Below are 21,292 nucleotides of genomic sequence, written 5' to 3' on the forward strand. Positions count from 1 at the left end.
TGGGAGCGGGTGAGGGCGGAGAGCTCCGGCCGGGAGCACCATGGCACCCCGAGGTGGTCCCCACACACTGCTGCTGCTGCTGCTGCTGGCCCACCAGCCCCCTGCCTTCCATGCGGGACCCTCAGCTGCAGGTAAGCCCCATCCCAACACCCGCTGTGGGACTCTAGTCTAGAGGCGACAGGGCTGGCACGGAAGGGTACCCAGTGTGGGTGGCACGAGCACCCTTGGGTGCTCAAGGAGCTGCTTGCTTTGGGCAGGGTGCTTGCGGCTGTCCTGTGTCCTGCTGGAGGCTTCACGGGGCAGCGGGTGGGATGGGCACGCATGGGATGCTGTGCAGGGCTGAGCAGGTGGCATCCCAGGGCATGCTCCTCTCCCTCCGGGCTTGTTCCTTCTTTCCTCCATACACCAAAATATCACAGCGACTGGCAAGCCAAGTGGAAAATTTCCCTTTGTCAATGAACAGAGTGCTCTTCTTCCCTCCAGCACTGACCGCTGGGTCCCGGATGGCGCTCCCACCTCATGTGTGGGATCAGTGCTGCGCTACCTCCAGAGGTGCAAATGTAGCCCCACTGCATCCCAGAGTCTATGAGTGGTGGCTGCAAGGCTTGGGCCAGGAAGAGGCTCCCATGGGCACAGCAAAGCCTGCAGAATGCCCCCAGAGTGCCACCCCAGGGCAGGGTACGGCAGTGGGGATAGGGGGACAGCACAGATCTCAGGGCTGGGAGGGAAAGAGGTTTTACACTGATTTCCTACTATGCCCATCTCAAAATGGGCATCGTGTGTGCAGCAGCCATGTACTGCAAAGGGCAAAGTGCCCTGTGTCCCTGTCAGTGCTGTCACCCTGCTGTGACTATGGGGACATCCCATCCTGCGCGCACTGGTGTCACCACAGCGCTGTTCGGAGACCCAACCTCTCCTTGTTCTGAACCTCTTGTACTGAAAGCCCCACATGTTCTGAGGTCAACACTTGGAGCAGCTGGAAAAGTTTCCAGCTGATGGGAAAGAGCAGGAAAAAGTCTGACGGGGGGAATGCAAACCGGTGTCGTGGGAATGAGGAGGAAAATTCTCCTCTCACTCTTATATTTAGCAACAGAGAGCTGCAGGCAGATATATAATAAGCGCATTCCTCCAGGATCACAACTTGGGGTTAAGCTCAGCCCCAAGGAGCAAACATTAGGGTGCGGGCAGCGCGGGAATGCAGCTCCCTGGGTGCTGGGTGTGGATGTGTGCCTAAACTGGGCTCTGAGCTTGGCCACAGGCACAGCCATGGGCACGACCATGGGTATGGCCACTGGTACAGCCGGAACAGCTGTGGGCACAGCCATGGGTACAGCTGGGCCCAGCTATGGGCATGGTCATGGGCACAGCCAGGCATAGGTATGGACACAGCCATGGTACAGCTGTGTGCACAGCTATAGGCACAGCCATGGGCACTGCCATTGATATGGCCAAGGGCACAGCCATGGGTACAGCCATGGGCACAGCCATGCGTACAGCCATGGGCACAGCCATGGGCACAGCCATGGGTACAGCCATGGGCACAGCCATGCGTACAGCCATGGGCACAGCCATGTGTACAGCCATGGGCACGGCCATGGGCACAGCCATGGGTGTTTCACCTGAGGAGGCTGTCAAAGGAACAAAGCTTTCTGTTGGCATGCAGCACCTGGGGAAAGTGACTTTTGGGCAGGTGGATGTTGGGCTGTGTTTCTGCTCCCTGAGCTCTACCTGCAGCCCTGTGACAAAGCCGTGTGTCCCATTCGTGGCCCAGCTCATGGTGTGCCCAACGGTCGCTCCTGGCAGACAGACAGACAGACAGACAGAAAGCATGCCAGGGAAAGAGAGGGCTGCTAAAAATGGATGGCAGCATGGAATGGCATGGGGGATCCGCCCGGTGGCACGGCAGCGGTGCCATCACGTGCTGCGAGCCAAGGGGGATGAAGGCAACCTTCATCCATCAGCATGCCCCGTGCTGTGACTCACAGCTATTAAAGGAGCCTTTATGGGCCATGAGTCAGTGCAGGACGGGAGCATCCCGGGCTGCTTATTGCCCAAACCTTTTTGGTTTCTGATGGTTGTTTTCCTCCCTTACTCACACTGCCATACACACCTCCTGTGGGCAGCCAGGGGAAACCACATGGGCACCACTGCCTATTTGGGGCACTTCCACAGCCAGGGCTGCTTTGCTGCATCCCCTCCCTTCAGCCAGGAGTGCTCACTGGGGTGATATCCCCATCCGCCTGGTTTCTCCCATGTAGGGACCTCTGTGAGCGGGGTCGTTTCCGCTGGGCCATGGGGCCGAGGTGGCTGTGATGCCTCCCAGGGGGAGGCGGGGGGGGCAGCTGCCCCAAATGGCACCCGGCTATAAATAGAGGCAGGCGCGCCGTTATTTTCTCTATAAACACAACTCCTCGGCTGCTTTCTCATAGATGGGAAAGGCGTGGGGCTGAGAAACCCCGGCCCAGCAGGGGAGGGGGCCCCTGGCTGCATGGGAACGGGGTGAGGAGGGCTTCCAGCATCTCCCCCCATGCTCATTGTTGCCGTGCAGCTCTCGCAGCCCGCCTCTGGCTGATGCATCCCATCCTTCTGGCGCTTCAAAGGCGCTCCGTCCCACGCCAGACTGGGACGCGGCCGCCGGGCAGCCCTCCAGCTCAGTGCTGTTTGTTTGCATCGCTCCGGTAACACGGCCGGGCAGGGGGGCACGGGACACCCCACGAGTGGCTGTGTGGGATGGGGGGGCACGATGGGTCCCACGTCCCCGGGTGGGCAGTGGGAGCACAGAGCTGGCTGCAGTGCCATGGGCAGGGTGGGGCTGGAGAGCTGGCAGCCGTGGGGGAGTGAAAGGGGGGGGGGAGAGAACAAAATCCGCCTTGGGATGGTTTGGAAACCACGTCCTCTGGGGCTGATACAATATTTCCAGGCCAACTTCTGCTGGCAGAGGGGCCGCCGCGAGCCTGAGTCACGCTGCAGGGCCGTCACAAAGCCCCATTTACCGCCGCTTCCCCCAAACGCTCCCACTTTCTCCCCCCCTGCTCTCCTCCCTGAGCTGAGCTTCCGCTTCCAGCCAGGCCTGGACTCCATGCAACCCTCAGATCCATCAGCATGCAGCATTATGTGCCCTGAGCCGGCCCCAAGCCTGCACCCCTCAGTGGGAGAGCAGCCCTGTCTTGTGCATGGACACACAGACACACGGACATAGGGACACAGGGACATGTGGAGATAAGGAAACGTGGACATAGGGACACACAAGCATAGGGATACAGGAACACGTGAACACAGGGACACAGGGTCATATGGACATAGGGACACATGGATATAGGGACAAATGGACATAGGGACGCAGGAACATTCAAACACAGGAAGAAATGGACACACAGACTTAGGGACATGGGCATAGAGACACACGGACATAGGGCACATGGATACAGGGCCACATGAATACAGGGACACATGAATATGTGAACATAGGGACACATGGACACTGGGACACATGGACACTGGGACACATGGATATAGAGACACATGAATACACAAACATAGGGACATGTGGATATAGGGACATGTGGAGATAGGGACACAAGGACATGGGGACACCAGGACACATGGATGTATGGACACAGGGACATATGGATTCAGGAAGACATGGACACATGGACTTACAGACACATGGATGTATGGACACACGGACACGGGCACACACAGACATATGGACACATGGGCACACAGACATGCAGACACACAGATGGACACACAGACAGGGACACCTGGATACATGGGCACACAGACACATGGAAACAAGACACAGGGACAAGAGGTCAAAGGGATGAACAGACACACAGACACATGGACAGATAGATACAGGGACACATGGACACAGGGACATGGGAATACAGGGACATACTGACACACACACATACTGACATACAGGCACAGAGGCACAGGGACCAACAGATAAGCGGACACAAGGACACACAGACACATGGACACACAGATACACAGGTGCACGTCTGCAGGCTTGGCACGAGCCCATGGGATGTGTGTTGCCAGATGCACATGCACTGCTGAGGCTGCACACCCTGACCCTTGTGGGTCACGTACAGCTGTGCCCAGATGCCAGCACCATGCAACCTGGCCATGCCAGCAGCCCTCTTGCTACTCAGGTCACAACAGAACGGTGCTGGGGAAGCAGAGGCCAAGCTGCTGGCCCTGTATCACTACAAAGCACTGCGGGGTTGGATGCAGGCAGCCCCTCTCCAGCTGCGCAGGAGCGGGGCCATGGCTCTGCCTGACCCCACAGTCCGTGGGCTGCAGAAAGGCATTTTTGTGTGGGAGCCAGGGCAGGAGCGCGGGGACGCAGCTGGGAAGGAACGAAGGCGGGTGGAGGTAGAGGCGGATGCTGGGGGCGAGCAGGACGTGCAGGGGAGAACTCAGCACCCTTCCAAGGGATGATCTCACAGCCAACACCGGGGGTGGTGCAGCCCCCCCCCCAGAGCAGCGGCGTTATCAGCATCAGCTCCGCAGCCCTCCCTGCACTGGTGCTTTCCAGCAATCCTTGTTGTGCCTGGAAAGCAGCAGAGTGGGGAGCAGAGTGGGGAGCAGCACACGTGGCCCTGGTGTGAGGTGAGGGAGCGGTGCTCACAACCCAAAGACAGAGACAGGAGTGGGGAGAAGGAGGAGAAGCCCTCCTCCACGGCAGCAGCAATCCTGGAGCAGGCAGGGGTCGATTGGTGCCGTCACAGCTGCTGTGATGGAGACAGTACCCCAAAGCTCCAGCACTGCAGACATCCCCACTGAGGTCAGATGCTCGAGGTTGGCCCAGTGCCACTCATTTCCATGGCACAGGGGTTGGAGCCTAGAGGGGCCCCACGCCCCCCTGCTCCCAGCAGAGCTGTGTTTGCTTTCACCCTCCTTGCAAGCTGCTCGTTTCCTTCCCCAGCCATAAATAAAACCACGCCGTAAATCAGAGGGAATGCACTGCATAATGTAGCCTTTCTCCTCCTTCCCTCAGGGCTGCGGGGTGGGCAGGGACCGCTTCCTCCTGCCGGCTGCCCACGGCCCCATCCCACAGCCTCATATGCCACCCGACTCAGCGGGGCCACCCATGGCAGAGCAGGAGGGCTGGGAGAGTGCTACCTTATAAAGTCATCCAGCCCCAAGGCTGACGCTGCAGAGCAGGAATGCACCGGGCCGGACACTGTGCACACAAGGCTGCTTGTTCGGGGCAACAAGGAGCCCTCACTCCCCACCTGGTGTCCCACCCTAAAACCCAGCGGGGCCGGCAGGAAGGGCTGCACACAGAGCGCCTTTCAGGTGCTGGGGTGCAGCTAAAGGGCCGCTTTAACGCATTCCATCCCCTCCCTGCACACACATGGCCGGCCTCAATGAAGCCTTGTTGAGCAGCCAAGGGTAGTTTCACTCCCTTTTTTCCATGCCCAACATCCTTCCCACAGAGGGGACCATTGGGACACGGGGTCCCCACGCCCCCCGGGAATGACGCACCTCCCTGCTGCAAGCTCTGCCCTAAGCACCAGAAAACAGCCCCAGGGAAAGGGACAGGGCAGGGAACCTGGCCAAGCATCCCATAGACAGCGCGTGGCCGGCAGCTGGGGCGGGCGCCCAGTGAGCACAGAGCCTTTGCTTGTTCACCCGGCCCCATGGGAGCAGCGCGCGCCCGGGGTTTGCTCAGAGCGCGGCTCTTGGCTTTCCTCCTTGTTATTTTCAATGCAAAAAAGAAAAAAAAAAAGAAAGGAAGGAAGAAAGAAAGAAAGAAAAAGACAGTGCAGCCTATAATCTGCTGGCTGGCTGCTTGGAAAGAGTGACGGGGGCCCTGCTCGCCTCCACGTGCTTTGCTATGGGACAGTGCAAGCTGGGAACGGGGATTGCTCCAATGGGGTCCCCCGCTGAGGATGAGGTGGTTCATTTGTAGGCTTCAACCTTTTGCTTCAAGCCTCCCAGCTTGTCGTGCAGCAGAGCTGGGAGGCCAGCTGGAAACCACATTGGATGGGGGAAGCTACAGAACTGAAATGCGGCAAATGCTAGGTGGGAACACATAGGGAACCAGCACATAGAGGGCACACCATGACCATGGGGCCCACACTTTGCCCACATGTGTGCCTGGACAGGAGTGGAGGTGAAAAGGAAGAGGGAAAAGCCTTTTTGCAAAGTGCTGCATGCAACGTGATGCCAGGAGCGGGGCGTGTGGGGCTGGTTCTGCAGGAGCGGGTCAGAGGAGGACAGCCCATAACGGCCCTGCTGGGGCTCCTGTGATTCACTGGCTTGGGCCGAAGGAAGAAGGAGCCAAAGCAGCTCATGCCAACGGCATGCACAGGGACCAGGAAATGAGCAGGCTTGAGTAAGACGTGTTGGCAGCCCCGAGCCAGAGGTTTGCTGTTAGTAGTGCTGGGTGTTCCCATGCTGCCACCTCTCCCCTGCACAGCATGGCTGGGGGATGCTGCTCTCCCAGACCCCGAACCAAACTGGGGCCAATGGTTGGAAGTGGTGTTTGGAGACGTCTGGGCAAGGAGGTGTGCGTGTCTCCGAAGTGTGCAGGCTGGGGCTGCCCCTCAGAGAGCAGCTATGGAGTCTAAATGGCTTTTAGGGCTAGTGTGTCCTCCTGCAGGCCCAGAGCTGAACCACTGGGATGCACCAACACATGCACTGCATGCAAGCACCTTGCATATGTGCCCTCAGCCGCTGGCACACTGAGCAGCTGTGCAGTGCAGCTGCACCATGGTCCCCTCACATCATGCCTTCTGCACACCTCATGACACATCACACGGCCACATGCCATTGTGCTGAGCCCACCACGCTCACAGCTACAGGCCCTGAGCCCATTCCAACAGCAGCTCCTGCAGCCACATATGGATGGCACACGCACGCTGAGCACTCCAGCAGGGGAAATTCTGCACCATGGTGTGAAACAGATAGAGGGTTGGCACCGGGGAACCTGGGCAGGGCACGGACGTTGCTCCATCGGGACATGGGGGTGGCAGGGTCATAGAAGTCAGAGGGATGAGAATACGGAGGCTGGAGGCTGCAGCCTTCGGGCCCCATCGTGTGGCCGCCGGCGGAGGATGCAGCTCCCAACAAAGCGCAGCCCAGCGACGGGAGGGCTGCTGGAAGGGGTCTCCCGCTCACACACGAGGCTGGAAGGGTCCCTCCAGGGGTCCTTCCCCTCCTGACCGTCTCCTTTCCCCCTCCCAGTCTCTTTCTTCGGGGACAGCTTCGTGGAGATGCCCCTGGCGGACGCCTCGCGGACGGTGCGGCTGCGGCTCCAGCTGTACACCGGGCAGGGCAGCGGGCTGCTCTTCCTGGCCGCCGGGCAGCCCGACCACCTCCTGCTGCAGCTACGAGCTGGCACCCTGCAGGTCAGCCCCGCGGGCCGTGAACCCGCTGCGTGGGGAGGTACGGGAGGGGTAGGAAGGGGAATGGATAAGCAGAAGGTACTGGAGAAATGGAGGGTTCCACCAGCGGCCGCTCCCAGCCCACCGCAGACCAAGCCCAGCCGGGGCGTGGGAAGGGACGAGGACAGAAGAACGATTTCCTCTTGTGGTTACGGTGCTGGCATCCACCAGAGGAAATGAGCAGGGAGCGTCCACGAACCACATCTGAGGCCAGGCAGGGAGCGAGCATGCAGCTGACCATGCGTCTCAGGGCCCCCTGGCCAACCCTCTATTAGAGAGGCTCCAGGATGCTGCTTGTGGGGATGTAGCCTCCCACCCCCACCCCTGCTACTTCTATATTATATATAGAATGTATATAAACCTGCTATTTCCTCTGCCAGGCTGATGAGTGCTGGAAGCAGCCCAAGCAGCGTGGAAGGGTTAGATGGGGCTGGAAAGTGGAGTCAGCACGTGGCAGAGCTCCTGTGTGGGGAGAAAAGGGATGGGGGGATGGAGGACCCCACAGAGGCACTCAGAGGAGAATGGAGCGACCGAGACACTTTAACCTCCAGGGATGTGTCCTCACACCACTCTTGAGCTGAGCCCTGACCCCTATCTATCTCCTTCCCCACAGGCCAGGCTACGGCTGGGCTCAGAAGAGGTAACACTCCAGTCCCCAGCAGAGCTGCAGCTGGACAACCTGGCGCTGCACGACGTGGAGCTGCTGCTGGAAGATGGCAGGATGACACTGACCATTGACGGCCTCTTCAACAGCTCCGTGGACATCGCGGGGCCCATGAGGGAGCTGGACATCCAGCATGGCCTCTATGCAGGCGGGACAGGCAGCCTCAACCTGCCGTACCTTGCCGGGGTAAGCCCACCCTTCAGGGGCTGCCTCCACACTGTGACATTCAATGGTCTGGATGTCCTCTCCCCGCTGTCCTCTGACAGCAGCTCCAAGGTCTTCCACCAGGTGCAGGAAGGCTGCAGCGCGCAGTTCTCTGCAGAGCCCGAGGAGCCCATTGGATTCCTAGGGCCACAGTCCTACATTGCCTTCCCCACATGGGAGGCGAGAGAGGAAGGGACCATCGAGTTTGTGATCACCACGAGCATCACCCAGGCACCCCTCATCTACCACGCAGGGCTGGAGAATGACTTCTTCTATCTGGAGATCTCCAACGGGCGCCTGAGAGGGTTTGTTGAGAAGGGCAATGGTGTCATCGTCCTGCACAACAACATCTTCATCAGTGACGAGCAGCAGCATTATGTCAAGGTCTACACCAACACCCACAAGCTGGAGATCCTCATTGACTACTATGCCTCATCTACATCCAATCGGGGCATCAACAGCCGCCTGGACCTCCAGGGAAACCTTTTCATTGGAGGCATGAATGACAAAGCCTTGCAAAGGCTCAGGGCGCACCACCTTGCTTTCACCTCAGTGTGGACCTTGACCAACACCTCATTTATTGGCTGCATGGAGGACCTGCGCATAAACCAGCAGCGGAGGAGCCTGCAGGACGCTGTGGTGACGAGGGACGTCACAGTTGGCTGTGGAAGGCAGGAGCACTACTGGGACTATGAGGAGGCTTATGAGCAGGACGAGGCGCCCACCTCGCCACCTCCTGATGCCTGGCATGGAGCTCTGGGCCTAGCAGAACCGTGCCAGCCAGATGGCAGCTTCCCACCTGCCTTTGCCAATGTCAGCCGGCTGCTGCACGTCAGCCCCCTCATCGTCTCCGAAGGGGGCATGGCCTTTGTGGAATGGAAACATGCACAGCCCACGGTGGACTTGGGCCTTGCAGGCATCCGGCAGTCCCAAATCCTCTTCAGCATCACCAGTGACCCAAGGCATGGTGAGCTGGAGCTGGACATCCCCGGCACCCGAAGCAGAAAGAAGTTCACCTTGTTGGACATCGTGAATCGCAAAGTCAGGTACATCCATGATGGCTCCGAGGGCCCCATGGACCAGCTTATGCTGGAGGTGACAGTGACTGCCCAGCAAGGGATCCCTGAGTGCCTGCGGCAGGGGCAGACCTACCTGCTGCCCATCATGGTCAACCCTATCAACGATGCCCCACAGGTGATCTTTCCCCATGGGAACCACATGACGATCCTGAAGCACACACGGAAGCACCTGACCATGGACATCCTGCAGGCGCTGGATGATGACACATCCTGCGATGACCTTGAGTTCCAGCTGCACGGGGGGCAGCAGGATGAGGGCTACGTGGAATACGACTTCCACCCTGGTGTGCCCATCGAGGAGTTCTCCTGCAGGGACCTGGAAGCAGGAAATGTGGTCTACGTGCATCAGAGTGGGACAGACTTGCAGCTCACTTTCCAGGTGAGTGATGGCACAGTGCCGAGCCCCACTGCCACCCTGAGGATCCTCGCAATAGAGCCCAACATCCGCCTGCACAACAACACTGGGCTCGCCATCTCCCAAGGAGGAGCTGTGCGCATCACCACGGCTAACCTGTCCGTGGAGACAAATGCTGTGAAGCAACGGGTTGCCATCCTGTACAGCCTCACAGAGCCCCTCAGGTACGGTGAGATCCAGAAACAAGGGAGCATAGGAGGGGAATGGAAAAAAGTTGAGTCTTTCCACCAGCAAGACCTGGAGCAAGGGCGTATCCAGTATTTCAGCACAGATCCAGAGCACCGGCAGGAAGATATCACAGAGAAGCTAAGATTCAGTGTCCAGGTAGGACAGAAGGTCTTGCCAAACAATACCTTTACCATAAGTATTAAAAGAGCCACCATTAAGATGAAGACCATGGTCCCCCTCCAGATGAAGAACAAGCGGCACAAAAACATCACCAGTAGGGAGCTGGAGGCAATGCTGGAAGACCCAAACTCTGCCCCAGTCCCCTTCCACTATGTGATCATCCAGGCTCCCAAGAAGGGGAACCTGGAGCTCCTCGGCAACAGGCTGACTGAAGGCTTTGGGTTTACCCAGGATGATCTGCAGAGAAATCACTTGAGCTACAGTGCAACCATCAGGAATGCTCAGCAGGCTGAGGACAGCTTCCAGTTCCGTGTCCATGCCGGTGAGGAGCACTCCCCTGTGTACACCTACACAATTGGCATCGGTGGGGACCCCAACGCACCTGACCTGACCAATGTCCTCCTGACCGTGCCTGAAGGCGGACAGGCTGTCATCTCCAAGGACCACCTTTTTGTGCAGAGCCTGAACAGCATGGACTACATCTACGAAGTGATTGAGGGGCCGGCACACGGCAGGCTGGCTTGGGCTACATCCCTTGGCTGGCCTTCGGGTGAGGAAATCACGGAGTTCACCAACGACGACATCCTCCACCGCCGGCTGCTCTACCAGCACGATGATTCCGAGACCCTGGAAGATGACATCCCTTTTGTGGCCATCAGGCAGGGCGAGGGCAGCTCTGAGCCTGAGGCAGAGGAGGTGAGAGGTGTTTTCAGGGTCTCCATCCAGCCTATCAATGACCACACTCCTGTCCAAGTGGTGAACAAGGTCTTCAATGTGGTGCGCAATGGGCAGCACCTGCTGACGACGGATGACATTGCCTTCACTGACAAGGACTCTGGCTTCTCTGACACACAGCTGGTGCTGGCAAGGAGGGACATCTTGTTTGGCAGCATTGTGTCTGTCGATGACAGAAGCCACCAGCTCTACCGGTTCACCCAGGATGACCTGAGGAAGAAAAAGATTCTCTTTGTTCATTCCGGAGCAGACCGGGGCTGGATCCAGCTGCAGGTCTCCGATGGCCTCCACCAAACCACTGCCCTCCTGGAGGTACAAGCATCAGAACCCTACCTCAGAATAGTCAACAACACTGGCCTAGCCATCCCCCAAGGGAGCCGAGGGAGCATTGATTCCTCTGTCCTCAGCCTGGAGACCAACATGGACATCAGGTCAGACGAAGAGATACGGTTCCTGGTAACGGCCCCACCGAGGTGGGGGACTGTGCTGCGAGGGGAGCAGCCGGTCATGGCCTTCTCGCAGCGGGACCTGCTGGCAGGAGAGATCTCCTACCACCACAACGGAAGCAGAAACACCCGTGATGAGCTCCAGTTCACTGTGGAAGCAAATGAGGTGGCAGTAGAGGACACACTGGCCATCACCATCTTCTTGGACACCCACCCCAGCCCCCTGCACATTGTCAACAACAAGGAGATACGCGTCTTCCAAGGGGAAGCTGCTGAGATCAAGGAGGAGCACTTGCTGGTGAGTATTGCTTCTCTAGTCATTCCTCCTCAGCCACCAAACCAAGGACCCCACATAACACCCACCTGTATGGAGAAAGGACTTGTGTCCATGTCAGGTTTTGCCCAGGGGAAGAGATGAGATTCAGGCCCCTGCTAATGCCACGTGTTTTCCATGCTTTCAGGTGACCCATGAGGAGATCCCACCCCAGGATATCGTCTACCTGGTGAGAAGCCCCCCAGTCTCTGGCTTCCTGGTGATGGTTCAACATGGCCAGGACTCAGATGAGCCACCCAGCCTGGACCCCATCCAGTCCTTCACCCAAGAGGACATCAACAGTGGCCAAGTGCTTTACCTGCACTCCAAGCCAGAGGAGGAACGGGACCGGTTTGTCGTGGATGTCACGGCTGGGGGAGCAGACCCACTGGTGGGGGTGGCTGTCAGCCTGGTTGTGCTCCCTGCCACCATTCCCCTGGACATCCACAACATCACGGTGCCAGGAGGAAGCTCTGCCACCATCTCCACAGCAGTCCTCAACATCCCCAGTGCCTACTTTGCGGCCCTTGACATGCAGTTCATGGTGCTCCAACCTCCCCGCTTTGGCACCATCCTGAACAGACAGCGGCCCCAGGATGGGGGGCTGCACAGCTTCACCTGGAGTGAGGTACAGATTGCCCAGGGGGTGGGCTGAGCTTCTGCCCTGGTGCCACCAGGAGTCTGGGGAGGGAGGTTGGGTTCCTTATCTATTTCTTTTCTCCTCTTTCTCTTTCACTTCCTCTTTTCTTTATCTTCCTCTTCTCCTTATCTTCCTCTTTTTCTCCTCTTCCTCTTCCCCTTTTCTTTATCTTCCTCTTCTCCTTATCTTCCTCTTTTTCTCCTCTTTCTCTTCCTCTTCCTCTTCCTCTTCCTCTTCCTCTTCCTCTTCCTCTTCCTCTTCCTCTTCCTCTTTTCTTTATCTTCCTCTCCTCTTTCCCTTCTGTTTCTCTCTTTCTTTTCCTCTTTCTTTCCTCTTCGTCTTTCTCTTCCTCTTCCCTTCTCATAGAGATCTGCCCATAGGAGGGGGCTTGGAGTAGCCAGGTCCATGTCTGGCATGGTGGGGGCACAGCCCAAGACGTGAGACAGGTTTGGAAGGCCCTTGGGTAGGGATGCCCCAGATCTACTGGTGGCTCCTGCATCCTCCCATAGAATCATAGAATCATGACAGTTGGAAAAGAGATGATTAAGAACACCAACTTCAACTCACCCTCACTGTGCCCACTGACCATGTCCCTCAGTGCCACATCCCCATGGCTCTTGAACACCTCCTGGGACAGTAACTCCACCACCTCCATGGCAGCCCGTTTCAATACCTCACCACTGTTTTGGAGAAGAATTTTTCCCTATTACCCAACCAGTTATCCTAACACCCAACACAGCTCCTTCACCCAGCCCCCTCCCACAGGTGCAGAGCCAGCAAATCCAGTACCGGCAAGACATTCCCCATGCCCAGACCGACAGCTTCATGCTTGTGGCCAACGCCTCGACCTCCGAGAGGCAAAGCCAACCCGGGACTGTCTTCATCACCATCCTGCCCCGCGGCACCAAGGGACCCCGACTGCGCACCAACGCCGGGCTCCAGGTAATGGGCTCAGTGCGGGGGGCGGCTCCTTCCCTGCTCCTCCTCTGCCTCCTCCTCTTCCTCCATCTCCTCCTCCATCTCCTCCTCCTCCTCCTCTAGCGATTCTGGAGCTGTCCACGAGGTGGGAGCATCGCCCGTTCCAGCTGCCTGCCATACGGTTTAGGGAACACCAATTATTTGGGAGTAGCACGGCGCTCCTCTCCCCGTGCCCACGTCTCCGAACCCCCGGCCTTCCTCACTCACCCACAGCCAGAGGGCTTTGGGAAGCAGGCTCCGAGTTGCAGGGTTGCCCAGAGGGAGGTGGATGGGATGCCCATCCAAACCTGGGGGGTCTCCATCCATAGGCAGCCCCCCGGGCACACAGCTCTGGCTGTGCACACAGTGCTTGCACAACATGTGTACAGCCCCTCCAGCAAATCCCCTTTGTTGTGCGTTAAGCCCTGATCTGCCCCAGCTGTGCCAAAATCCCCCGCTAAATCCCCACTTTGCCTCATCCTCGCTGGTTTGCAGCCAGCCTGGCACTTAGGAACCCCATTCCCTCCGGCCACCACCACACTGCAGAGCTACCAAAAGGCAGGAAAAGGCCCCCAAACCGTCTCAACAACACAGCTCCATTCTCGGAGGGTTTGGAGCAGGGAGCACATCCCAGCTTCCCGGAGGAGCTTTGAGTGCAAGGAGGGGCCAGGCATGTGTTTGTGCTCTTGGGAGATGACTTCAGCGGGTAAAGGTCATGGGCCCTGCATGGAAATCACACGCAGCTTCCCTACTGCATGCACACAGCGCCGGGTGCAGAGTCCTTGTGGGCAGTGCAGGGAGCCTGGCTGTAATAACCCGGGGAGGACGTGGGGCACAGCTTTACAGGTCAGCCCTGCATAACCCAGCTGCATTGTCCAGTCCTGCCTCACTGAAGCTGCACTTCCCGGCCTCGCTCCTTGCTCCCATGGGGGATCTGATGGATCCGATTTCACCGCAGGCACCCACACCCACTCAAGAAATGCGTGGGGAGAGGCCAGCTGGAAAGCGCTGTGCTAACCCGACATTGGGACAGGAATAATCCTGCGGTCTGCGAGGCAGGCGTATGGCAGAGGATTAGCAACGGGGTGCAGCTCTCTTCCACCCCCTGCATGCTTGGGGCTGAGCCCCGGGCATCGAAAGCCCATCAGAGTGGAGTGATGCTGCAGGTGTGGGGTGGCAGCAGTCCTGGGCACTGTGTCCTGTGAACGTGCTGGGGAACAGGCGCAGGGCAATGAGGGCTTGGGCAGAGGCCAGGGGATGTGTGCATCACCCAGCAGAGCACAAGGAGCTCTTGTACGGCCAAGATGTGCCTCCCTGTGCAAGGCACGTGGCTCTGCTGGGATGCCCAGTGGGTCACAGCCTTTCCTGTCCCCCAGCTGCGGGAAGGCACCGCTGCCACCATCGGCCCCCAAGCTCTGCGTGCTGAAGACGAGGACAGCCCAGCGGCCCAGGTCACCTTCTCCATCCAGCCTCCAGCCAACGGCAGGGTGGTGCTGCGCTCGGAACCCGGCACGGCACTGCGGAGCTTCACACAAGCGCAGATTGACAGCGGCGTCATCCTCTTTGTGCACCAAGGTACAGCTGTCCCCATGCTCTGTGCCACTGGGGTGGGCACCGTGCCCTGGTCTTGTACCGGGGTAGGGTCTGCCCTGTGTCCCAGCTCCGTGCTCTCCACAGGACCCCTGGATGGAGGCTTTGCTTTTGACCTGTGGGATGGTGAGAACCTGTCTCCTGGGCACTTCTTCCTCGTCCGGGCGCACAGAGAGGAGCACATCAGCCTGGCCAAAAAGAAGAGCCTCACCCTCTGCCCAGGTGGGTGTGGAGCTCGGGGCAGCAGCACCGAGGAAGCCCAGAGGAGCGAGGCTGATGCCCATCCTGATGTGTTTTCCAGGTGCCCTGCAGCCCATCACCAGTGAGAACCTGCAGGCGGTGAGCAGCAGCCCTGCTGGCCCCGCTGCCCTGTACTACAGCATCGAGCAGGCACCGCGCCTGGGGCAGCTACGCACAGCCCGTGGGGATGAAGTCAGGAACTTCACCCAGGCCCAGGTGGAGCCCAGGCCCAGCTCTCCAGCACCCCCACAGCTCGGGGTCCCTGCCCTGACAGCCCCCTCCCGAGTTTATTTTGTCATTAAGCTGAAATCAGTATGATTGTCTTCCTTCCAGGTGGATGCTGGGATGGTTTTCTACCAGCACGAGATGCCAGAGAAGCCCTTCTGGCTCGCCCAGGATGCCATCCGCTTCCGTGTGGTTGCTCCCACCACCATCTCTGACTCCTTCATCCTGCTGGTGCTGATATCATTCGAGGCAAAGTGTCCCCAGCGCTCGACTCAGCTCTGGAGAAATGCAGGTGAAAAAGGATGGGAGGCAAGGAAGGGACAAGCAAAGGACCAACAAGCTCTCCTGTAGTTTATGCAATCCCCCTGAAAGGGGATGAAGCTGTGCAAACTTCAGCAGAGCTTGTCTGTTGGAAGAAAAAGCACTATTATACAGCGTGCACAGACACTGTGCATCAACCAATATCTAGCAAATTGCATCCACCCTGTGGCTGCGTATAACTCCTTTGGGTGATGTGGTCTAGAGTGGTCACAAGCATGGACTGATAGTTGGACTGGATGATCTTGTTGGTCTTTCCAACCTTTACAGTTCCCCTCATTGTCTTGCTAAGCTAACAAATCCCATTTGCCTTCCCGGTCGCTTTGCAGCTCTTCATCTCTGACTGAGCTTTGGCTTCCCCTTTCTCCCCAGGTCTCCACCTCATAGAGGCTCAACGAGCAGAGATCAGCACCTCCCTGCTGGATGCATCCAACCTCCTGAGCCAGATCCCAGCCCCGGAGCAGGATGCACACGATGTCATCTTCCTGGTGACGGAGCTGCCGGCGCACGGACAGCTCTGGGTGGCTGATACGCCTCTGGAGCGCTCACAGCCCTTCTTCCTGCAGTCAGACCTGGCTGCTGGGCGCCTGGTGTATGCACACCAAGAGAATGGTGGCACCAAGGACCAATTCCAGTTCAAGGCCTGGCTCCAGCCGCGGGCGCAGCGCTCCATCCGCCCCCCCCAGGAAGGGGTGCTCATCTCTGAAGCTTTCAACGTGACGGTGAGCAGAAGCAGCCAGAAGCCTCCGCAGGTGGTGAAGCGGCAAGGAGTGCTGCGGGTGCTGCCCAACTCCACCATCACCTTATCCAGGCAGCACCTGGATGTGGCAGAGCCACAGGGCTCCCCAGAGGAGCTGGTGTACAGCCTGCTGCGCAGCCCCCAGGCCGGGCACCTGGCTGATGTTCGCAACCCACAGGTGCCCATCAAGCGCTTTACACAGGCAGACATCAACGCGGGCCACGTGCTGTTGGTCTCTGCAGCCCGTGGTGCTCAGGAGTCCCTGATGCTGAGCCTGTCTGACAGCCGGCACCCACCTACCCGCATCTCACTGGAGGTGGTGGTGCTGCCTACAGGCAAGGCAGAGTTGCTGGAGGTGCCTCAGGAGCTGAATAGGGCCACGCTGTCCCCACAGCACGTGGCTCCACAGCTTGGGGAGGGTGATGCCCTTTACACCATCACCACGGAGCCGAGGTTTGGCCAAGTGCAGGTCAACAGAAAGCCAGCACAGGGCTTCTCGCAGGCACAGCTGGAGCGTGGAGAGGTGACCTTCACTTTCACCAAGCTCACCTCATCTGAGGACAGCTTCCAGTTCCTCACCAGGACACAAACAGTGAACAGCACTGGGGTGGTGAACGTCACTGTCCGTGCCTTGGTGACAGCACGGCCGGGCAGTGTATGGCCCAGGGGCACCACAGCTCTGCTGGATACCAGCACGCTGGATGCCAGTGGGCTGGCCAACCTTACCCACAGCAACCCGGTCTTCAGGCTCCGCCAGCCACCCCGCAGCAGCCGCCTCATCAGGAGGCCCCGTGCGCCAGGACAGCCCATCATCCCCATTGAATCCTTCAGCCAGAGGGAGCTGGAGCAAGGGCTGGTGGGGCTGGAGGTGCTGGATGATGGAGACGCAAACCAGCAGCACCCGCACTCTGACAGCTTCACCTTTGAGCTGGTGGCTGCCGGTGTGCCACCAGCACTGGTGTCCCTGGGGTACATCACCGAACCCTACAATGCCTCTAAATCCTATGGTGTCACCCTGCTCCTGGCCCCACCAGCACCATCATCCCTGGTGCCACAGGACACGGCACGGAGCAGCCCCAATGCCAGCGAGCCAGGCTCTGTACCCCCACCCACCAGCCCCAGCCCCGGGGAGGGAGGCACCTTCCTAGGCTTCATCGAGGCCAACATGTTCAGCATCATCATCCCCATCTGCCTCATCATCCTCCTGCTGGCCCTCATCCTGCCTCTGCTCTTCTACCTTCACAAGCGCAACAAGACAGGCAAGCACCACGTGCAGGGCTCACCTGCCTCCAAGGCCAAAAACGGAGCTGTACCGGAGCAGGAGACCTTCCGTAAGACAGACCCCAACCAAGGCATCCCCCTAACGACTGTCAATGCCCTGGATGGCAAAGGCACAGCTCTGCCACCGCAGGGTCCCGGCGTGCCGGCTGACCCCGAGCTGCTGCAGTACTGCCGGACATCCAACCCTGCCCTGAAAAACAACCAGTACTGGGTGTGAAGGTGCAGGGCGGGGGTACGAGTGGTGGGAGCCCCCCAGAGCATCACCTCCTCCTCCGGGGGAGCCGGCATCCCGCGGGCGCAGCAGGACCTGGGGGTGGGGGGCTGCCAGCACGGCCACCCAGGACCCCTCCATCTCCATAGTGCTTTGGGCAGAGGGGCAATTGGGTTGGGAGGGGGGGGAGCAAAACGCCATCAGGGAGCGCTGCCATCGGGTACGCACTGGGGGCACCTGAAGTTGGCTGAGGTGCTGGGGGTGCAGGTGGGTGAGAGGGATGAAAACGTGCAGCTTTGCACCACGTCAGACTCAGGATGGAGCTGCCCAAATCCCCCAGGGCTGGGCAGGCTGCAGTGACGGAGCAGAGGCTTGGAAAAACCCCGTGGCCAACGCCAAGGGGATCCAAGGAGCCCCCGCCCACCCCGGGAAGAGAAATGAGCAAAACACATCGTGCTGCCTCAAAACACATCGTGCTGCCTCCAAACACCCGGAGCAGCCACGGCTGCACGCAGGGCCAGGTGCCCACAGAGGCACAAAGCTGGAGGGGGGAGCGGGCACAGCTTGGTTTCCCATTGTATGCTCCAGTCTGGTAGGAGCGCACAGAATAAAGGGCCTTTCCCGAGGTGCAGCCGGTTTGCCTGAGCCCTGGCAAGCCGTGAGCTGCAGCGCAGTGTTTGGAGGCGGCGTGCCGAGCTCCGGCCTCTTGCTCAAGTTTTCCTCTAAGTGTTTAAATAGGAATGAGCCGAGGAAAAACTGAGTGCTGCGCTCAGGATGGGACCCAACAACAACAACAACACGCTGCGTGGCTGCAGCTCCTCACTGTAGGGCTCTCCTGCTCCCTGCGTGCTGCAGCCGGGTTGAGATGCTCCCTCAGCACTCCTCTCATCTGGGGTCAAACCCTCCCAAAACAGCACGCCGGGGCTGCGAGCTGTGCTGTATGCAGCTTTCCTGGCTGTGTTTATGATCATGTCTGCCTTCCCTGCCCCGCTGCTGGAGCAGCCCATTGGGTGCCAGGGGGGTCCTGACCCCACCAAGCCCCGTGCAGGTATGGATGGATAGCAGCAGCTCAGCAGCTTGCTGGGTGGTGCTGCTCCCCAAATCCAGGGTGGCCCTCCGTGCAGAGCAGAGGTGTGCTGGCTCTCCTTCCCTCCTGCATGTCATCGTGGCTCTGTGTTGTGCACGGCTGTGGATCAGCTCTGCTACAGGAGTGGGTGCTGCGGGGCAGGCGCTTGCCTCACCCCGAGGGATTCAATGGGAGGAACATGGCCTACATTCGGGAGCATGGAAAGCAAGGCGAGTTATTTTGGAGGCTTGTGGTTCCATCCCTGTGCAATATCCGCTCACCGGGGTCAGGAGAGGACAGGCAGCAACCTGCAGGAGCCAGTGCTGAGTGTGCTTCTGTGGGGCCAAGTCGTGCTGGTGGAAAGTCCTGAGCAGCACTCAGGGCACACAGCAGGATACGTGCATACAGGGATGTAAGTGGGAGCCACGCACCCCATCCCAGGGCAGGGACCTGCCCTCCTCTTGCCCCGTGTGGGAGCGCTGTGAGGGTGCAGCCTCTGCTGCAGCTTGGTTGCAGGGCTGGTTTCCAGGCACTGCTGCACACAAACAAACACGCAGGCCAGCAGGTTTCCTGCAACGCCCAGCTGGGCTCAGGTTCCTCGGGAGGCTCCGTCAGCTCTCCCCGCACACGGGCACGCCGCAAACCTCACTCCCCAGGCAGGGCTGGCTGCACAAAGCATTCCAGCAGCTGCACGGCGCGCATTGACATGCAAGGCAGCTCTGGCCCCATCCCCAGCTCACACCCAGCGCCCGGCAGGCAGCAATGGGGCCTGAACTCTGAGCAACAACACGCCCAGGATCAGCCACACACCTCCACATCCAGCATGCTCGGTGCCCTGCCACGCTCCCGAAATATGTGAGGCACGCAGGGATGACGAGGTGCTGCTGAGCCCCAGCTGGCACGCTGTGCCCCACATGCATCTGCCTGCTTCTGCTCCCTGCACATGGGCGCTCCCGGCACCGTGTGGTGCTGCCAAACCCATCCCTGCCAACCGGCCCGGCGGGTTCCTTGGCCCTGGCAGTGGTACCAGTGACACGGGGACATCACCATTTCACCTCCTGCACTGCCAACGCATCCTGCCCAGGCTTGGCAAGTGCTGCAGTGTCATCCTCTGACAGCCTTCAGGTCAGAGAGAGGCAGGAATAGGGACCTGGAGCCATGAGTGTGCTCTGTTGGGTTCTCTTCCCTACTCTGAAGGCTTCTTTGGGGTCTTTCCAAGGCGAAGTTTGTGGTCTCCAATCCACAAACCCAGTGATGGTGGTGCACGCTCTGTCCCTGCACCCACCCAGCCCCACTGTGAGCCCACAGAACCCGCACCAGCCTTCCTAGCATCTGGATCTCAACAGGGAGAATGGCTTGGGATGGGGACCCCAATGGTGAATGGCTTGGGATGGGGACCCTAAAAAGGAAATGGCTTGGGATGGGGACAGGGGTGGGGATGGGGTGGGGTGTATGTAGAGTGGGATGGAGTCAAGGTAGGGTGGGGATGGGGTAGAAGAGGGTTAGGATAGGATGGGACCAGGGTGGGATGGGGACGGGGGCGAGGGAATCAAGATAGGAAATGGATGGGAAAATATAGGAACAGGGTAGGACTGGGATGAATTTTGATAGGGTTGGAATGGGTTGGAGCCAAGGTAGGATGGGGACAAGGTAGAATAGGGATGAGGTGGGATGGGAACGAACGAAGATGGGATCAGGCTGGGATGTGAGCAGGGTGAGATGGGAATGGGGTGAGATGGGAATGGGGTGGGATGGGAATGGGGTGGGATGGGGTAGGGGCAGGGTGGAGCCAAGGTAGGATGGGACCAGTGTGGGGTAGAACCAGGTTGGGCTGGGGACAGGGTGGGGTGGGATGGGGATGAAAAAGGATGGAGCCAAGGAAGGATGGAGACAGGGAAATACAGGACCAGGGTAGGGGGAGAATGGGGTGGGATGAGGATGGGGTGACACGGGACAGGATGGGGATAGGACAGCGTGGAGATGGGGTGGGATGGGAATGGGATGCCGGAGGAAGCACATCCCTCCTCGAGGCTGTCCTGCTGTCTCTGTGGGGAGGGCTGAGGGGGTCAGGGACAGCCGAGCGCAGCTCTCTGCCTTCCCAGCACCGCAGCCATCCCAACGCCGGCCCTCATGCTGGGGCTAATTTTAACCCTGGAGCCCGGCCAGGCCGGCCCGACTTCCCTGGCTGTGATTTATCCCCAACCATTTCCCTTCACAAACACAGCCCTCGTGCCAGCCCTGCGCTCTCACAGCCGGGGATGCTCAGGAGGAATGCCCAGCACCGTGCCCCCTCCACGGAGCCCTTCCTGGAGCAGCTCTGCTTCCCAGAGACAGAGCACAGAGCAGGGGGTGGCGGGGGAGGTTCCTACTGATGGGTTTCTTATAATTGAAGACGCTGTGGGCTGGCTTGGTTGTTTG

The 21,292-nt window shown here is 59.2% G+C and overlaps 1 protein-coding gene across 1 annotated transcript; it reads left to right on the forward strand.

Moving 5' to 3' along the window:
• Positions 1-18,784, forward strand: CSPG4 (chondroitin sulfate proteoglycan 4). Its single transcript, XM_072345966.1, has 10 exons — positions 1-131; positions 7,204-7,367; positions 8,017-11,592; positions 11,756-12,235; positions 13,013-13,189; positions 14,581-14,779; positions 14,882-15,016; positions 15,096-15,250; positions 15,368-15,551; positions 15,950-18,784. The coding sequence occupies exons 1-10, from the start codon at positions 41-43 to the stop codon at positions 17,812-17,814; spliced, it is 7,026 nt and encodes a 2,341-aa protein (XP_072202067.1). The 5' UTR covers positions 1-40; the 3' UTR covers positions 17,815-18,784.
• The last annotated feature ends 2,508 nt before the right edge of the window (positions 18,785-21,292 follow it).

This window comes from Excalfactoria chinensis, chromosome 10 (genome assembly GCF_039878825.1).
Source record: "Excalfactoria chinensis isolate bCotChi1 chromosome 10, bCotChi1.hap2, whole genome shotgun sequence".
Taxonomy (NCBI): domain Eukaryota; kingdom Metazoa; phylum Chordata; class Aves; order Galliformes; family Phasianidae; genus Excalfactoria; species Excalfactoria chinensis.

Bases quoted from the DNA above. Each gene is read 5' to 3' on its own strand.
- CSPG4 (XM_072345966.1), top strand. From the start codon at position 41: ATGGCACCCCGAGGTGGTCCCCACACACTGCTGCTGCTGCTGCTGCTG. The intron at 11,593-11,755 runs GTGAGTATTGCT...CCATGCTTTCAG, and splicing joins TCAAGGAGGAGCACTTGCTG to GTGACCCATGAGGAGATCCC. The intron at 14,780-14,881 runs GTACAGCTGTCC...TGCTCTCCACAG, and splicing joins CATCCTCTTTGTGCACCAAG to GACCCCTGGATGGAGGCTTT.